Source organism: Choristoneura fumiferana, chromosome Z (assembly GCF_025370935.1).
Source record: "Choristoneura fumiferana chromosome Z, NRCan_CFum_1, whole genome shotgun sequence".
Classification (NCBI taxonomy): Eukaryota; Metazoa; Arthropoda; class Insecta; order Lepidoptera; family Tortricidae; genus Choristoneura; species Choristoneura fumiferana.
In genome coordinates, this window is record NC_133472.1 from 19544857 (window position 1) to 19565483 (window position 20627).

At 34.5% G+C, this 20627-nt stretch overlaps 1 protein-coding gene across 1 annotated transcript; it reads left to right on the forward strand.

The window, feature by feature from the left end:
* The first annotated feature begins 206 nt into the window (after window positions 1-206).
* LOC141441096 (gustatory receptor for sugar taste 64a-like) lies at window positions 207-20582 on the forward strand. The gene is made up of 9 exons (XM_074105746.1): window positions 207-236; window positions 330-507; window positions 8452-8661; window positions 12001-12105; window positions 13377-13561; window positions 13753-13922; window positions 17165-17330; window positions 18919-19008; window positions 20506-20582. Exons 1-9 carry the CDS (start codon window positions 207-209, stop codon window positions 20557-20559), a joined length of 1188 nt encoding a protein of 395 aa, XP_073961847.1. The 3' UTR covers window positions 20560-20582.
* Window positions 20583-20627: the final 45 nt, after the last annotated feature.

Here is a 20627-nt window from a genome sequence, read left to right on the forward strand (position 1 = left end):
CAATCACATAATTTTACATAAATGGAAAAGTACAATTTCGAACCAGTTATTATTTACTTTGTAACTTTCAACGATGTTTATTGAAGATATGGCAGTTATTTGAGAAAATTTGTTTGTTTTCACGTTGCAATTGAATCTAGTATGTGTTGCACGGTGAGCTTACCACCAGAGAGTAAAAACAATCAGTGTGTAAATTATTCATAAATATGAAGTCTATGCATCAATGTCCTAAAGACGTGAGTATCTTCTACTTGAGTTTTAAAGGAAAAAGTAATAAACAAAAAATAAGCTTTTATTATAATATAATATAAACAATTTCATTGTTACAGGAATTCCTCTGCACAATAGCTGTCATATTTAATGCGGCGCGATGGTTAGGAGTTCCTAAGCGGGGGGGAAATACAGCGATGTGTTTATCGGTTGTCATACTTTTCATGCTTCTAGGATTAGAATTCACCGCAATTTGGAAGCTGATAAGGGCTTTTGGTGGTTGGGCTGTCGTCAAAGGTATACCTACGAGTACGTGAAACCGTTTAAGAATACTGAGTTTCTGAATGGACTTAAAATTGCTTAAGTATAAAATTAAAATAAAACAAAAACCTTAGTCTTAAATACAGGGTGTCGATGTCGGGTTCGTAGATAATGACATAATATGGGCTACTTGAAACACCCTCCTACGTTTTCAAGAAATTTTCTTATTAAAAAGTTTTTAGTAGTCAGTATAATAGAACCTTGATGTTTTTATGTAAGAAGGAGAATTACACTTCAATTTTATTCGATAGAAAAGAAAAAAATCATAACCTATCTTTATATTGAAAAATACTTTTCTAGAAATGAGTAGCTATCTTATAAAGTACTTACTAGCTTTAACCCGCAGCTTCACCAATGTAAGAAATGTTAGACTATGATGCACTAGAATTATGTTACAATCTTAAGTTTGACCTGAAAAAAGCTTACGGTAACATTTTTAACCCTTAAATGCATGATTTTTTTTTCGTTCCTAAAATAAAATGTGGATACCTAATGGCGTAATAAACACGAGAAAAATATAAAAAAATCTATGAACCTTTTTTGGGTGAAATTTGTCCTACTAATCAAAATATCGATACAGCTTACATTATGCATTCCCCGCAAAATAAAATAGCCCTATACACGACCTATGGCAGATCTGAAATCTAAAATTTTTGTAGGTATGAATTAAACATTTTCGGAAATATATACTTGTACAGTCATTATAGTTTGTTGCAATTATGTGGTATAAGATAATATCACGCAGTTTCCCTTCTTAGGAAAAGGGTAACACCCTGGTAAAGACATACCACACACTAAGTAAAGAAACACATGTCCATCTTGTTAATTAATTTATATTAATAATGATAATCTACAAAACAGTTTTTTCTTTTATTATAACACAAAGACACTACATTTCTCACAAGTATTTTGAGTGACGCCTGAGCATCCTAGCATTTTATATCTCTTACTTATTTCGCCAAAAGATTCAATCAATCAATTCGTACATCTTTCGATGGTGCCACTTGCAATTCTTCTCTTGATGTCTAGCTGATTTTGTGCAGTACTACTGGTCTCTGGTCTGCCTCTTTTACGGTCATGTTTCTTACCGAGTTCACATAAAGTCTCGGCAACTTTGAGCCAAAACATAGCAAGAGTGCACAATTTTTCGTTAGTTTTTTGTGACATGACATCTTTGTACACAATCCACGAGTTTATCATTGCTAAATCGATAAAGTGGTGAAATAATCTAGCACTTTCTACTTTTAATTTGAATGTGATACCGTCCTATGCAGCTGTCTAAAAGGTCTACTCCGCCCATGTGGGTGTTATAATCTGTGACTATTTCAGGGCAGTCAATTTTAATATATTTATTTAGTGAATTATCAAATCGACTAAGTTTTGTAAGGGGTTGAGCTCCCACATAAGTCGATAATAAAGTTACAGGTTTATTATCTTTCCACAAAATGACTGATATATCTGTCCCATCGTAATTAGTCACATGCTCTTCGTAACTACCTCTGAGGACAGACTTTTTCATAAAGGTTTTTTGATCGGGTAACTTATTGTTAGGCAACCTGTTTTGTTTCATGGTGCCCACGCAGTAAATCTTTTGCTTTTGTAAATAAGCAGCTAATGGTATCGATGTATAGTAGTTGTCGAAGTATAAAATGTGATTCACATTTCGTGGCACTTGTCTTATCAACCTAACAACAACATTTCCAACTACTCCTAGATCAGGCTCATTCGACTCTCGTGAAATATTGCTTTCACCTGCATAAACTTCAAACTTATGTGCATAGCAGTTAATGCTACACAGTAAAAATAACTTGAAGCCCCACTTGTGCGCTTTATTGGGCAAATATTGTTTCAGATAATGTCCGATTTTTGTCGAACACATTTGCTCGTCTATAGCCAAACGTTGCTCAAACGGTATACTTGCAAAACTGTTGGAATATTTGAAGGAAAGAGCTGGAAGAGTATTAAATAAATTATTTGTAAAATAAGAGTTAGCAAAAGATGTTCATTGACAAGTGTTTCTTCCAAGTAACTAGGCAATACATAATCAAAAAAAATATATATAAGCAAGTCTGCACAACAGAGGTTACTAATCTACAACAGCCGCCCTTAATCGAAGTTGTGCAAGACAAACACACTAACAGAAAACAAAAAATAATAAAATTAAGTTTCTAGACCTAAGCTAATTGTACATCGTTTGTGTACTATAGGCCCTAGTGGCTTTGTTAGCACATCAGCAGGCATATCACAAGTTTTCACATATTCTAACATTATTACATTATCGGATACTTTTTCCCTAATACAGTGAAAACGGGTATCAATATGCTTCGTCCTGCTGTGGTGCACGGGATTTCGAACGAGATTAATGGCATTCTGACTGTCAGAAGCTAAGTTAACTGATGAAAGTTTACCTGTTATCTCATAGATAAATCGACGCAAGTAACACGCTTCCTTTGTGGCAGATGCCAGTGCCATATACTCTGCTTCCGCCGAGGATAAGGCAACAGTAGGTTGTTTTTTGGACTCCCAGGATACAAGACCTCCACTCAACTTGAAGGCGTACCCAGTGTATGACCTTCTATCTATCGTGCAGTTTGCCCAGTCAGCGTCACAATAGCCTTTTAAGGGTTTTCCGCTTCTCCTGTAAACCAATGAATAGTTTAAGAGTACCCTTTAGGTACTGCAGAACCCTTTTAGCAGCATTCCAGTGTTCCTTCGTATAACACGTATTATACTGACTTAAGTAGCTCGTGGCGTAGGCGATATCGGGCCTAGAGTTTACCGAAAGGTACATTAGTCCTCCTATTAAATTCTGACAAGGATTAGACTCACCAACTTGTCCTTCGGTTCTCCTTTCCATATTCTTTTTAACTAACGGAGTATCCACTGTCTTGCAGTCTTTCATATTATACTTATCCAGTAACGATAGAACATAATTTCTCTGATTTATTTTTATACTCTCGGAATCGTATTCAATTTGTAAACCTAAATAACATTTTAGTATTCTGCATTTCGTGCTGATAACGTGTTGGAATATTTGAAGGAAAGAGCTGGAAGAGTATTAAATAAATTATTTGTAAAATAAGAGTTAGCAAAAGATGTTCATTGACAAAAGTGTTTATTCCAAGTAACTAGGCAATACATAATCAAAAAAAGTATATATAAGCAAGTCTGCACAACAGAGGTTACTAATCTACAACAAAAACGATCATTCAGAAAATTTATTATGGGTCGTACTTTATGCAACTTGTCATGACACGGGTGGTTAGAGGGCAAAAGGATATCGTTGTTATTGAAATGTATAAACGATTTTATCTTTTCGAACCTATTAAGCGTCATGGTTTTATAAACAGGTTCAAAACCGTACTTCGGTGACCAATAGAGTCTTACATTAGGATATCTGACCACAGACATGAAATACAATATTCCTGAGTAATTTCGTAATCAGTTTCGTATCATCTACAATGTGAGTGTGAATTGTTGGTTGAATATATGGGGGATATGGAGCATCTTGAATAAGGGGAGGATCTGGAATTTCTTTTTTGTCCTCATTTTCCAAATCCTTCAATAAGTCGTCCTTACTTTTGTAGAAAATCAGATCGTCCTCACCATTTTCTTTTTCGTCAAAATCATCATCAGACATGGCGGTGTCGATACTGTTTAAGTAAGTATATATATCTTTTCAATATAATCAGCATTAAACATTTCGTTTCCCTATTTATTGTGTTATTTTCCTGTACATAAAATATTGCAATCTTGTATTTTACTTTATTGTGTTATTTGTAGTTTTTGGTTAAAATTTCATTTTTAATACAACCTTTTCTGACTGTACTATTTGCATTGCACTAGCATTGTCACCCAAACTACATTTGTATACCAAATATAAAGTCGATGCCATTAACCGTTGAAGAGAGTTCCGCCCCGCGGAGACGATCCTGGGCGGACTACCAGGATGTCACTACCAGATTATTAGATTGTCAGTGTCACGCAATTTACATAAGTATGCCAAATTTCAAGTTAATCCGACTAATGGAAGTGGTCGAATTTAACTTGCAAGATTTGACTACAGACAGACAACGGGACATATGAAACTACATAAAAGCTTGTAAAAACTACCACTAAGTAAGTAAATTTAGTAAATAAGTAGTAGGTACATACCCTTGAAGAAACGGAGTTATTTCGACGTAAAATAATCGGCCTATTTAATTCTCGATTTTATGGAATAAATATAAAGTTGGCAATATAAGACATGCAGAAAAAAATCGCCAATTTGATCGCTTGGGTGCCAGTATTGAACTCTACAATCCTCGCAAAAGCCAGTTGGTCTCATGCCTTCAACTTCAAGTGAGATATTATACATTGGTAGCCATTCAAAAAACAGATCTACCATTACTGTTTGAGGGATACGTAATAACTGCAGCTCATACTGAACATCAGCAATCTGAAATTCAAATTAACTTACAAAGTGGCATTCAGCAGTAAAAGATCATTAACCTAGACTAGATGCAATATATTTTTAACTTACGTTTTCTAAGCAAGAGTTCTTCCAATTATTCATTATATATACGAATTATGAATGTAATGTTCAAAACTTTCTCTTTTGTTATGTTATATAATTTTCTTGGATTTCGTTCAAATAAATTCATTTTTACGTACCTAAATTAAGTTTTGTCTTTTTCCCGCCGTTTTGTCCGTTCGCTTAGCTTGCTAATGTTTTTTTTTCAGTAACTTTTAATTTGAGCACTGAATAATGCCATCAGCCACAGAAAATTTAGTAAATAAAATTTGAACTTTATGGAATCTCAATTAATAATTAATCGTCGAAGATAAAGCCGTACTCACAATTCCTTCCTTTATTTCTTTATCTAATTAATAAGAAATATGAAATAAAATAACGACTAATAAAATCAAAATCATGTACGAGTTAAATTATTAACCAATAATAATTTCAATACTTACTGCTCAAGTATTGTAAAAGTGCTGGGAGTGCATAATGTAAGCTAGATCGTACATGATCAAATATGCAAATATTGTTAACTTTTAGACTGAGAACTTTATTAAATTTAGTAAACATAATATCGTTATGGTATGAGTTACAAGATTATAATAAAAAAAAATTACTTACTTCGTTAAAAGCCTTCAAACACACTCAACGAAAACCCAATATTTAACTTTTTCTAAATTGCCGCCATCTTGCTTATAAACACGTCAGTAATATATGTGAAAATACGTTAGTTTTCCTTGCAAAATCACTCTTAGAACATGTAAAATGTGTCTAGTTTTCAAACACTAACCATATTTTGGTTATGTACGATGCATCTTACACGATGAATTTAAGGGTTAAACCGCAGCGTTTGCTCGGCAAACGCCATCTATTGATTTCAGACGAAATTAAACATTATTTTGAGCCAAGTTACTTCGACGTTCTTAGACAGCGCCCTCTATTCCGGGTCAAAGTTAAAATATTATCCCACGGGCGCGCATATCGAATTATAAAGTATCCTATGCTTAAGCCTAGATTTTTAACCCCCGGCGCAAAAAGAGAGGTGTTATAAGTTTCACCGCTATGTGTGTCTGTCTGTGGGACCGTAGCTCTTTAACGGGTGGACTGATTTGAATGCGGTTCTTTTATTTGAAATAATGTTTTCTAGCGATGGTTCTTAGACGTTTCATCAAAATCGGTTCAGCCGTTTTTGAAGTAACAAAGTCGGGGGGTTTTCCACTTTTTGTTGGTTATGGTCGATGCCATAATTGTGTGAGAGCTACGGAATCGGTACACAAACCATTGCTACAAGTCTGGTTGCCTTCTGAACACACAGTGGTAGAATATTGCCTACGTGTCAGATATATTGCCAGTAAAAGGTCGGCATTGGCTTCTAGTGATATTTATCCATTATTTACAGTGACAATATCAAATAAGTTTAATAATTTACTTTGCAAGGTAAGATATCATTTTACAAAGTGCAAATACGAACCAACTACAATTATTTCATTTATTGTTTTGATTGGCCTCACCTTAAATCCGCTTTATTTATTTTAATGCGCATGATATCATTGCCGTCCCCGAGTGCGCAGTGCGCGCTAACCGGAGTAATAGTTTCATCATTATCTTCAGAAGAGACGCCATTTTGTCACCGGTAATGTGTCGCGATTGGCAGGGGCAGGGGGACTACTACGAAATTCTAAAATCGAAGTTCGTATCGTACCGCCCCTCTCACTCTCGCATTAAATAATATTATCGTCAGCAGGACGGCAAGATACGAAGTTCGAATTTTATACACTTCGTAGTATTATAAGGCCAGGGGCGGTGCGGGGCATTCGTCGATTTTTCACTTTGAATCGTAATGGATCTTAAGCCTATGAAATGATTCACGGATCGGATCGCATGCTCTTGAATCGATCTCACAAATATCGTATCAAAATTTGTATTTATTTTGACAATTTTAATATTAGATCTGACCATACATTGAATTTAATCGTTGGAGCCATCGGTATAATCATAATAAAATAAAATTGTTCTTCACACAGAATGATACGTACGGCATAAACAATGTAAGATAAATACAATTTAGCTATGATTAAAATCAATGCAGACTCTTTTAAGTACCCGCATCATGTTTCATTATTTTGATGTATCTTTTTGCTTCGCTTAGTGACATAAACAATGCGGACTAGTAATATGACTTTATTGCGACATCCGTTTATAATCGATTTGCATTCATTAAAAATTTGAGATAATAAATATTCAATAAGTACTTATTATATCATAACAAATTAATACATTGTCTGTGAATACGATTTAAAGGATACAAATCACCTTACTTCCGAATCGAATCGGTTGAACATTATATTGAAATGAATCTATTAAAAAAATCGCTAGATCGTATCCATCGCTAAATCGATCTTCATAAAAATCAAATGGTAACGTGCATCCCTAATTCGTAAAACAAACTTCTGTAACCCATTCGGCTTCCATTTCCCGGAGTGTTGGAATGTGTTTCGAGGTTTTCTGCACCTCGCGCTCGCTGTGTGCGTTATATCTGTTACGTTTTTGTTTTGTTTGGTTAATTTTTCGTTGTGTTATCTCTTTGTTACTGTTGACTTTCTTGTTGAGTTTGCTGTTTGTTACTAAGTGTTACGTACGTTAAGTATTAAGCTCTCATGTAAATAAATGTGAAATTCTCAATGAGAATAAATTATTTATAAACCTAATAAATACTACTTGTACTTCCGAATTACTTAAGAACCTTACAAAAAACAAGTAGGTATTTAGTAGTTCATCTATTCTAAAGATCTCGTTTTTCTCCATGAAAGTGACAATTGCAACAACAATATTCCTGAAATTGTACAAAAAAATTCCACTTAGCACACCATTTAGTCGAATCGACACCGAATATCGATATCGGCTACATGACTATTTAATTTCGTCGAACCCTGGTAACCCTTTAACTGTCATTTGACTTGTCAATTTAGTTTCACGAATTATGGCGTCGACTATAGGTTAGTTGTATACCTGTACGCTAGGTTTCATGTTCAGCGGATATTGTATAATTTTGTCTCAAACATCCGACCGAACATCACCACTAACTCTTTTAAATATACTCAGCCGCGCAAAAATTTGTCCCACTACATACAAAATTACCTATTATTAAGTGCTGCATACATTTGAGGGCCAGATTTTTGCCGTTCGGTATATGTATTTATAATATTAGTCTTCTCGAAAGAAAGATACACTTAGACCATTAATTACAACATATCAATAAACCTTTCAGGTACAAACCCTTTGTACGTGATAATTATTAAATTAAACTACTCATAATTTTTTGGTTAACATAAATGGAGGATGTTTCAAATTGTTCCTTGACCACTAGATCGATTGTTCTGGACCACATAAAAACCGCCACTTTTGTATAAAACTTGTAGGTAGTACTACAGCTCGTCTTTCTGGTGCTATATTTTATGGTAACGCCTTATTCTCACACTTGCTATCGTGGAAATTTATATCTTCCTGGGAAGACTTATCTTTGCATTGGACTAAAATTGAAATAGCAGAGGTTATTCGTCTGCCTCAAGATGTTCAAATTAAGAAGAGAATGACTATCGTCACTTGTTTTGTGGCTACGTGCGCCTTATGTAAGTATTAAGAAAATATTGGCTTGTTTTTTAGGGTTCCGTACCCAAAGGGTGCTAACGGGACCCTATTACTGAGACTCCGCTGTCTGTCTGTCTGTCCGTCTGTCACAGGGCTCTATCTCTGAAGCCGTAAAAGTTAGACACTTGAAATTTTCACAGATTATGTATTACTGTGGCCGCTATAACAACACATACTAAAAATAAAATAAAGTTACAAATTAAAGGGGGTCGTCATACAAGAAACGTGTTATTTTCAGCGTTTTTTGGTTGCTAGGCGTTATTAGCCGTTGCTAAGGCGACCGAGTCGCCTAGCAACGGGTAGCTATGTCGTTTGAATATTTACCTTTAAGTTTGCAATTTTAATGATGTTTTATAAAAGCTTCGATAGTTTATTATAGTGAGTGTCTGATTGTGTGGTTCATTCGTTTTTGTGCAAAATTAATAAAGCAATTTTACACTAAAAAAATCATACTAAGTATTTAACACTATTTACAAGGTTTATAATACAGTTTAAAATTTATTAACACTAGTCGAGGTTCTTATTATTTAATTACACAACATACGAAGTCCGCCGAATTTCCCGCGAATGTACCGAGTTGACAGATAATTTTTTTAGCCGCGCGCGGCAAGTTGCGGGCAATGGCTTCAGAAGCAAACAGCCAGAATCAAAGAAGATGAGAATACAAATTGTTTTTTATTCGAGATACTTGCACAAGTGCTTACATTTCGGCGATATTTTTAGAAGCTTTTCTTTAGCTTGCCCTGTTTGTTTATTTATTTATTTATTGTTTGTTTTGCTCAAATCTTTGACCCACTTCCAGTAGTCCGATTGACTTGAAATTTTGCATACTTATGTAAATTTGGTGAAAATACAATAATCTAGTAGTGACACCTTGTTGGTCCTGCCAGGATCGTCTGTGCAGGAGGGGGAACTCCTCAATAGATAATAGTTCCGATTTGAAATTTGGTATAGATATGTAGTTTAGACGACAGTGCAAGTACCTACAGTCATGAAAAAGTACATACGGCAAAAAAAGCTTGTATTAAAAATGTCATTTTTAAGAAAAACTTATTACAAGCATTATATTTATTTGCAGTGTACCTAATGTAACTATGTTTGCTCGGGTGGAATCTTTCAACTCAAATTTGAAGTGAACATGGAGTTGATCTGATGATAAAGCTAGCGGGTGACCATAGGAACTCTGTGATAAACGACACGACCACATCGAGTTTGGACTCGTTTGTCGTCTTGAGGAGTGCTTTAGTAACCAGGGGCATAAAGTACAGTTAGCAAAAAAAAACTGTTTACGGAACCCTTCATGTAGTACGAGTCCGAGTCGCACTTGACCAATTTTATTTCTAACATATTTTTAATATTGTCATTCACATCTACACTGAATAGAGAAAGATTACATAGAGAGTTTACTTGTTTTAATAAATATAAATTGGCGGAAAAAGGCCCAGCAGTGGGACACTTTAACAGGCTAATATTAAAATAAATAAAAAAATATATTATGTCACATCACAATTGACACCAATCGTTCATTGTAATGAATAGCCCAAATGATTATATTGACTGGATGTAATAATAACATTCTAGCGCCGTTTGTCGCTATCAGTATTTCGTCTTGCAGTTTTATTTAATCATATTTTTCGGGTTTCGGGCATATAATATTCAGATAGACTGCTTCAAACTGTGAATTTTTGTCTAATAGTACTAAACAAGTGAAAAATAATTCAATGCGTAAGATAAAGTTAAAATCTGCAAAATATCTTGATTGCGGTTTCAGAAAAACCATCATGTTGCATTGCATCAAACTTCCATGTTTTGCTTCTTATTTCATTATCCATGCGGAAATAAGTAGCAAGTGAAATACAGGTTAAATTGTCGCTCGGTGGAAATCGAAATAAAATCTGATGTCGCCGATGCCGGTAACAAATGTGCACCAAACGGTTCCGGTAATAACATTTCGCAAATACGATTGGCTTTTTGTCATAGTCAGCTACCCACAAGTGAATCTCTTGAACATACTCAAAACATGAAATTTCTTTACAATTCACATGCTATTAGTATTAAAAAAATGTTGGCTTGTTTTTTTATAACATATTTTTAATTTTGTCATTCACATCTACACAGAATAGAGAAAGAGTACATAGAAATGCCGTAATAGCCTAGATGTTTCACTAGATGTTAAAGCAGAGGATTCAAACGGCTCGGATACCGGTTAAATTTCCAAACCGTTATGTACTTGGCGCAAAACCTTTTCATTTTGGTTTCGTTCGCGAAACCGTTATTTTTAAACCGGTTTTTAAGGGAACATTTCCATAAAGTTCTTGTCAGATTAACCGTTTTAGAACAATAAAAACCGGTTTATTCCGGCACAGGATAAACGTCGCCGCCCGCCGCCTTCCGGCCAGCTGTCACTCGTCGAATAAACCGGTTTATTTAGGTTATAGTTCTTAAAAACGTTCGCGTTCTTATGAAAGTTCGGAGTTAAACCGAAATAAACCGGTATTTACCGCTTTTTTATAAACCGGTAATTCACGTGCTTGACTATGTACTGTCACCAGCATTAATATCTGCCACAGCGGAGCGTGCAAAAATATCTGACACGTCCTTCCGGCTCTAGAAATAAAGTCGTATCAGATATTTATGCACGCTTGTTCTGTCAGATATTGGTGCTGGTGACTGTACAACAGTAAAGCACATAGTAAATTATTTAAAAAATACCATGTGCTTTACTGAGAGGTGGTCTATACCCAGCTGTGGGGTCGATGATGAATGATGATGATGACACATGCTTGAAAAGTGGCTTATTCTGTGTGTCAACATATACAAAAGTATTTAAAACCAGCTGTTCCCCGCGGCTTCGCTCCCGTTCATTTTTTTATTTTGTTTCACACAAACCTTATCCTGACACTAACGAACACAAAAAAAGGATTAAGCCCAGTTTAGACTTGCAAGAAAAATCATGCCAGTTGAATAAAATTGCGGCGCTCGATTGAGCACTTTAAAGTCGTTCGCTACTGGAATCTCAATGTAGTCCAATTCTTTGGAGTCCAATTATTTGCCTTATTTGAACAAAATACATATGTGCAAAGACGTTACATACCGATTATTTACTGACTTTCATTAAAATTTGTAGGTGTCTAAACTAAAGAAATCTTTAAAATATAATTTTCATAAAGATAAATCCTAAATAAATAAAACAAAAGAGTCAAAAATAGATTAACAAAATAAACACAAATAATTAACCAAACAATGTCAACCAAAATTAAATAATTAATTACAACCACAAAAATAAATAATAATTTTCAATTGTTTTTCCAAAATTTCAGTGGAACATGTTTTAAGTATGATGGCAGCAACGGGATTAAACTGTCCACCTGCGGAATATTTTCAGCAGTATATTTTAAGCTCTCATGGATTTCTTATACACAAGTGTAAGTGTATACCTTTTTTACGAGTAAAAACGCTTAATTATCTAAGATCCAAATCAGAGGTGATATCCGCCCGTTTAATTAATGAAAAATGCATTATATTAGTATGTCAAAAATATTATATGGCAAGTGAGTTGGCTAAAAAATTCATGGCCCAAGTATTATTAATTAAGAATTTTAAATTACTTTTTTTAACATCATACTCATGAGTTTAAAGAATGTAATGTTCCCTTCCAATGCCTGTTAACTTGAAAACTGAAACTAGGCGCCATACGACTTTTTATGTTCCAGTGCATAAAGTAAAGTCAACGTGTATGAACCAACGTCTCGGGTAAAATTGCACTTTATGCACGTGTAAAATCTATGACAATACCAACCGAAAGTATTAAAATTAAAGCCGAATAACATTGAAAGGTTGGTTTCTTTCTTGGCGTAACTATGTACTAAGTTAACAGGTATAATTTTATACTAATTACTAATTATTTTCACCCGTTTGTTTTGTTAAATTGCGAACACTGTAATATAGGGTAATCTGCAAAAAAAGCTAATTTGCACTTCTCATGCTAGTAAACTTCGTATTTATGCTGGATCTAGGCGACATAAAATGAATTTTTTTATGCTCTAAATAGTGCAGAAAGTAATATCTTTGTCTGATGGTGATTTTCCACCGGCGAGGGGAGACGAGACAATGCGAGACGAGAATTGAAATTTGTATGTAACCTTGCGCGCCCGCCGCGGGCGCCTTCATACAAATTTCAATTCTCGTCTCGCCTTGTCTCGTCTCGCCTCTCCGGTGGAAAATCACCTTAAGACCAAGGCAATCAGGTATCAACAGCCACAAACAAAAAAGTTTATATATATTTTTTTAATGAATTTTCATTTAGGAATACAACTAAAAATCTATCTAATCAAAATAAATCAATAAAACTAAAAATGTATATAATTATATAGTTATGCATGAGAAATAAAAGGAACGTAATTGAGCAATTTTTTCCACTGTTGCTATTCAATGCCTCTCAATCTAAGTGAAAAGCTGAGTGTAAGAACTCTAGCATTAAACCCATTTTCCTCTCGACGTATCAATCCACCCTCGCCGTATTCTCGTTTTTTTAGCTTTCTTAGTTATAATTTCTTAGTCAGCCAACTTGCGATGTATTTTTAACATGTTAAGGGGGCATATTTCACCACTCTTTGATAATTTTTATGTGACAGATATGATATCTTATCAATGAGTAGTAAAACTTCGAAAATAAATTGTTTCTTTGTATTTTCAGGGGAATACAACTTATGGATTGCTGTACCGATATTCTTTCTTAGTAAAGTTGCCACTATTTTATGGAACTTCCAGGATTTGATGATCATATTAATCAGTATGGGATTGACTTCCAGATATCACAGATTGAACTCATGTGTAAAGCGCGTCATTAAATCTGAGAAACGTAAAGGGAAACAAGGAAAAGTATGATGGCATTCTAATTTAAATAGGCTATCCTGCGTATAACTTAACACGGACTTAACGTCAAACATGATAGGAATTCTCGTAGAAGTCTCTAGACATTTTTGATTTTGACCAGCATTTGGGGTCGCGTTAATGCATAATTAATTGACTATATCGACATGTCATAATAGGGACCGTACGTGTTTTTCCAGTTTGGAACAGAAAAATATGCAGAAGTGCAAACATGGCGGCGGCTCAGGGAAGCGTACGTCCGGCAGGCGGAACTCGTGCGGAGGGTCGACGGCAATCTCGGCGCTTTAATCTTGCTTTCCAATTTGAACAACCTGTATTTTATATGTTTGCAACTGTTTCTTGGAATAAAGTAGGTATTTTATGCTACGTTAATATACCGTACCTAATATTTTGCACAAAAAGCAGATAAATTATTAGTGTATAAATAAATAGTTATTAAACTCACAAAGGCCATAGTCAGGTAGGTTTCCATAGTAAGTCGTCCCTTACATCAAATGGGCTCGCTTAGGTTTTTTGAGCACTAACAAAACCACTAGTAACAGATTTTGACTTATTAAAATTTCGGGATGTATTCAAGCGATTTGCTTCAAATTTTTAAATAATGTTTTTACGCTTGCCGGAACAACGTGACGTATCGAAATTTTTTTTTTTATTCCTTATTCAAATCCGTCATGTTTTATTCTATTTGCTACAAAAACGTAGCATTTTTTAACGTATAATCAACAATACAAGACAGAAACCGCATAATGATAGCTTGTTTCATCGTCATTTCCAGTGTCATCTGAACTCTGCTGTTTTCGCTGGGTCCATATTGACTCGCATAAAATCAACCGTCCGATTTTTTTCCTGCTACCGATTTGTAGCCAGAATCATCACTGTTCCGAATTTTTTACTTCATAATTTTATTTGTCATAAATTTGTACTACTATCAACTGAGGTCATAATGGTCACTTATCAGAATATCGTAATTCATAACGTTGTCACTAAGATATGTTCGTACTCGTAATGCTGGTTTTCATATTTTTTTCTTTCATAATCATCAATTTCAATAAACTTGTTAAATCATAACATTTAAACATCAATACAGTTTTTTTACGTTAATTTAACGTTAATGCGATGTTGGAACTGGAGCGAAAGTTTTTATATATTATTATCAATATGGAGGAGAAATAAACGAATATAAATAGGCCCAGATGATGCTATTGATGAGATTATTTACTTAAATTGTGATTATCCTACTTTACTGGTGGCAGTTTGGTTCTGTAGTGGTCGCAGTTCTAACCTAACCTAACCTACATTTCTGACATCTACTAAAACTTATAAGACGATTGAGGGGAAAATACATATAAAATTGATTTGCTGACGAATTGTTTTTTCTTTGTTAGTTACGTCTGTTGTGGTTAAATAATGTCTGCAGTAATAACATCCAACAGATGGTGATTGCTTCGCCCATTGATGGCGTTGTCATCGAAGTACTTATTTTATCACATTTTTTTTCACTAAACGAAAGGAACGCAGGCCATAAACTGTATGACAGTGAAGTTTATAGCTACAAATAAGTCTGCTTAAAAAGTATATGATAATGGAGTTTTATGAGTGCAAAACAATATGCTTAAAAAAAGTATGACAAAAAAAAGGAGTACAAGAGATATTTATGACAACTGCCATTATAGTTTTAAATTTTTCGGAGTTATGATCGGTAGTAATAGTGACTAAGTATTAATAGTGAGTATTATGACAGAAAATTGTATGACAAACATTTTCGGAGTTCCAATAATCGGGGTTGAAAAATTATGCCAACTTTGGCGCACCCGTTTTCGCTGTACTTGTTTTAACCTAGTTCTTTCTTTACATTAGAATGTTTGTGCTTTGCTTTTCTTTCAACCCCGCATTCATTTTTAATTTGTAACGTGGATTTTATGGGCCTAACTAAAGTCCGAGAGACAAAGAGACATCAATTAAATTAAAAAGATTCCCAGGGTGCCTTCTCCTGTTGGTGAGATTTCAAGAAAACAAATTTGAATCGTTTAGGATTGTTATTTAGTTAAAAATAACTGTTTCGAACAATTTTACAAGTGCAACCTGAAAATTAATGATATGCACAAACATAACAATTAACAAATAAGAATAAGGTGAGCATGTCTACCACTCAAGCATGGGAAAAAATATTAAGTTTTACGTACAGCTTTAGTTCACAATGAGTTTTCGAGCTTTAAATTAAATTTCAATCAGAAATAATTTACAGTATAAATGGTTGCTAACATCATGTATATCAGGGACCTGGAAACATCCGACATTTGTTTCCCGGCGGGACACGTTACATCTATCCTAATCAGATTCAGAAGTACATAAGGGGAAAACTTTAGGTTGACTAAATAGTACTTAAATAAGTAAATAGATCTTGAGAAGTACCTGCGATTTTAAAAGTGAATACGTTTTCCTTGTATACTCGTATATTACATAATATGAAGTACGGCTAAATATCTGGAACCCATGTCACAAAGATATCAGCTCAAGAAATTTCATGGACTTATTTTATAAATTATGCTGGAGCTAAGGGACCCCTGAAACAAAGAAAACCTAGGTGTCTTCACATGTTCCAGAATATTCTGCAACATAACGAAATTAATGGAAGGTAGTTAAAGCTAACGAAAGCTACTTGCATGCTGGGAGCTTCTTATGTATGTAGACATCTCTTGGATTAAAATTAAAAACGGAATATCTGAGATTGGTGCTAAGTAGGTACTATCTTCAAGAAATTGGTATATAAAATAAGGGATTATTCTCTTTCGAGATAAGCAGAGAGTTACGTCTTGTAATGGCATTGAGAACTTTTATATAAGGAACAAAGGCTCTTGTAGAACATTAATTCGGTACATGAAGAGAAGAGAAAGGCGACGGTCGTAATAATATAGTTGATAACAACACCCTCTAGCGAAAGTTTGGGGAAACATCGAAGTCGCCTGGCATCGAGCTTCTACACTACAAGCACGCTACGTTTCGCTGGTATTGACAATAGTACTCGATCCACCCTTACGTCGATAGATAGAACTTTCATACTACAAGTTTGTTTGCTTCTTTTTCTTTCGTTTGTATTATAATCTCTAGTAATTACTTCACATCCGTTCGCTACTTTTCTTTTCTTTACGTTTACAAAGTTGTCTGCTTTTTCACTGTAGCAAGTAATAACCTTTCAAACGATTCTATATTCCCTACTGATGTAGGTACTATTTTGTCTTCAATTATTTGTTCTTTTGATGTAAGTAATTCCACTAGGTTAAATAATTTTGAAAACTATTAGTAGGTACAGATATTTATTTTCGGTTTGTTATTATTTCAGTTATTTATTTCAGGTTTTCAGTTGTTGGATTAATGTTTTTATTCTTATTCTTTAGATATTACTGAAAGGCTTGCTCAGATTAATTTGACAGGTGACATGTGTACATATGTTTGTTGTACATTTATATTGGAAGCCTTGGTAATGCTCATATATTAATGAACTCGACTGTACAGTTGATGCAGTTTCAATTTTGTTTTTCTTTTTTTATACCTTTAACATGAAATTGGACTTAAAAATATTAAATATTCCAGCAACGAACAAGGGCCTCCCATAAACAGGATTTACTACTTCTTATCTCTCAGCTGGTTGATATTTCGCGCCTGCAGTGTGGTACTAGTCGCGGCTGACATTCATACACATTCAAGAAGCGCCTTGCCCCTTCTCCACGCCTGCCCGTGTAATGTATACAATGTAGAGGTAGAAATTAATTTATTGTAGAATGCTAAACTGACTAGTAAACCGAATCTTCTGACTAACTATGACTAAACCTAGTCATAAGATTCTGTGCCAAAATCATAAAGAAAATACAGACTTTTGTATGTGAATAATGAAATTGAATGTGATGGATGATTATAGATTCTTGAAACTAGTTTCCCTGCTATAAAGATTATAACTGTACATGAGCCAAGAATAAGGCAACAAAATTGCTTGGTTCAAAAGATTTCTTTCGCCAAATAAATACATACCTACGTGTTGACCTAATTTTAAACTAAATCCTTAAATTATTCATCAGTAACTCATTATCATGGTTTACTAATGTTTTGGCGAAAATTATTTAGCCAATTATTAGCTCCCAAACTATTTATCCCATATTTTTATTTAGGCGAATGTTCATTTCCCAATTCAAAATTTAGCACTGATATCATTTCCCAACTAATGATTTGATAAATTATTATTATGCAAATTATTACCTGTGATTGTTTAAGGTGTCATTTGTGTTTTCGTCAAATGCATTGATTGGCATTCCGTGCTTGTTTGCTTGCTAAATTAAGGAATGCCAATCAATGCATTTGACGAAGCCATTCTTTTTTTCTGTTGTGTTACAAAAAATACCTAACATAGAAGGCTAAGGCGGAAGCTACGCTACGCTTCGCTCCTGCCTTAGCCTTCTTCTGAACCTAACCTATCCAAGTCGCTTCTGCCTAGTCTCGTCTTGCTCGCTCGCTTCGCTCGCTCAACGCCAAATAATTTAACATTTATTCATTTTATTATATATCATGACTGATATAAGTACTTACCTTATGTATAAAAATTGACCAAATGTTATTTGCCTTAGCTAATCATTTGCTACATAATTGTTTGCCACAAAAAAGTGTGATGAAGTAAAATTTTGTAATATAAAAATGTTAGGAAATAACAAAAATGCGAAGTAAAATTATGTCAGGATTGGTTTGCCAAATGAAACTTCGGCGAAAGGTTGGTTGCTAAGTGAAATTTGGCGAAACATATTTTGTCGAAAAGGCAGTACCATGTCGTTCCAATATAAAATCTGTTTTTATCTTATCAAACTACATTAGTTTTTCTAATTCTGTCTACCTGCATACTCTCTTAATTGGCTCGACATACATACTCGTATTGACTGACTGACTGAGTCTGCCCACACCACATTTGGGTACTCTTACTCGTAGGTAGTGCTGGTCTTTTCGCTTTGTCACGGACTGTCGCCGGCATATGTTCTTTTGTAGAAGTTCCTGCACGTATGTTTTTGACGCCATCGGATTTCTTCCTAACGTTTGCTGGATCAAATATTTCCGGTTTGCGTCGATAGCCTGTTCCTATCTTTTTGATTTCTCATGTCGTGTGGAATTTCTTATAGTTTGTAAGAAAAAGAAAGAAAACATTTAATCGTGACAATATGGGAAAATAAATAAAATAAAATAATGCACATGTCACAAAATGGTCTCAAATCAGCCATCTGCCGATCTTACGAACGGCGCTGATCTTCTTTTGGGACCATTGATTTTCGTTATTCGTCAATCATATTTTTAGAAGTAACTCTTTTCAGATCAGCCGACTTAAAACTCAGCTTACTTATGATTTTGTAGCAATTAAAGGAATGGGCCTCTTTGCTTTAGACCGAAAACTTTTGTTGGAGGTGAGTACCGTTCAAATCTGTTATGTAAAGGTGCTCTTCTACCAGTGTGCGGCACTGCGCGGCATTGTGCTGCACATTGTAGGCACACTTGTTGGACTCGCGCGCATTAACATGTTCGAGGTAAACGTGTTTGCGTAAATGCGTACAAATGTGCTCCACTGTACGTTCTGTACTGTACGCACGAATACGAAACTCAGTGGTGGAATTACACCTTAAGGTATCTACAGCCGTGACTAACCGCTGCGACTGATATTAAATATATAATTGTGCGGAGACAAAATTTGTCTCTTGCCAAATTTAGGATACAAGTAGGTTGTTATAAAAGTGAATATTGATAAGCATTTTTCTAAATTGCTGTGGGATAAGGAATAAAAAGGATAGGGAGCGGTGCGCGCTTTTCGTTGCTGTATGTAGCTCATGAACGGTGGAACGTATAAAAGATGTTTTAGACAATTAAAAAAATAATTTTAAGGTCTGAATTTTGTAATAGATACTAAAGTTATCAAAACCATAAAAGGCGAGAAAATTTTAAAATAAAAACGATTTCCAAGAAGTTGACCTTGAATATATTAAGACATGGGTAGGTACGAGATATTTATTATAAGGTTAAACGAATTTTTAGTTAATTATCTCTCATTCCGAGGTTGGTATGTCATATATTACTTATGCCACTGCATTATAAGTTATAACACAACGCATATATTACGCATAAATATATTTTGTAAATAAATATTATTATATCTTTGTATCGTATTGTTGTTTTAGTCGTGTGTTGTTTTTTAATCGTGTTGTTTAAAGTTGTTTTAAAATGACAATAGATTCTAGTTCTACAGAAAGAGTAAAAATACTCGTAAAAGTAGTCTTTGAAAAAATAGCCCACGAAACAAAACGGAACAGAACTAATTACATACAGGTAAAACAGAAGTCGGGTGTGTCGCAAGATCCTGCCACATACGTATACGCTATGATTCCGTATAAAATAAGACGATATTTTTTTATAAAATGTAGAGTGAGGAAAGTGATTAACTGCGAAGTCCATTAACAGACGCCTTAGTCATTGTTAGTAATTTACTCTCGGAGAATTCAAAGGAAAAATACCTTAAAGCCTACGATGAAACTAAATAAAAACCACGAATAGGCTCACTTTTACTAAAATAAAGGACCATGGGCAACTTTGTATGGGAAGTGTACCAAAAACCAACAGAGCTGAGAATTATGTCATTACATATTTCTTTACGTGTACTTCATTTCATTCTATGAGCTAGAGAAACACAGTTTCTCATAGATATTTACTCTGAATAAAATATGCATATCGCACTTATGCAATGGAATTCAACTTTGTGCCCATAGAACGAAATAAAGTAGATGAGCAGACCTTTTTAGTGACTGACTCTCAGCTCTGTTAGTTTTTGTTCCATTTTGACGCATGGTCCTTTCACGTCGACTAGTCATGACTTCATTGTACTTCATTCTAATCAACTCTTTGTCGTTTAACAGGTAGCAGCTGTTATCTTAAAATATGAACTGGTATTAATTCAGTTCGACAAATGATAATATGCTGAAAAGGTTTGAACAACAGACACTGAATTGAAAGAGCGCGTCATTATGAAGGAAATACG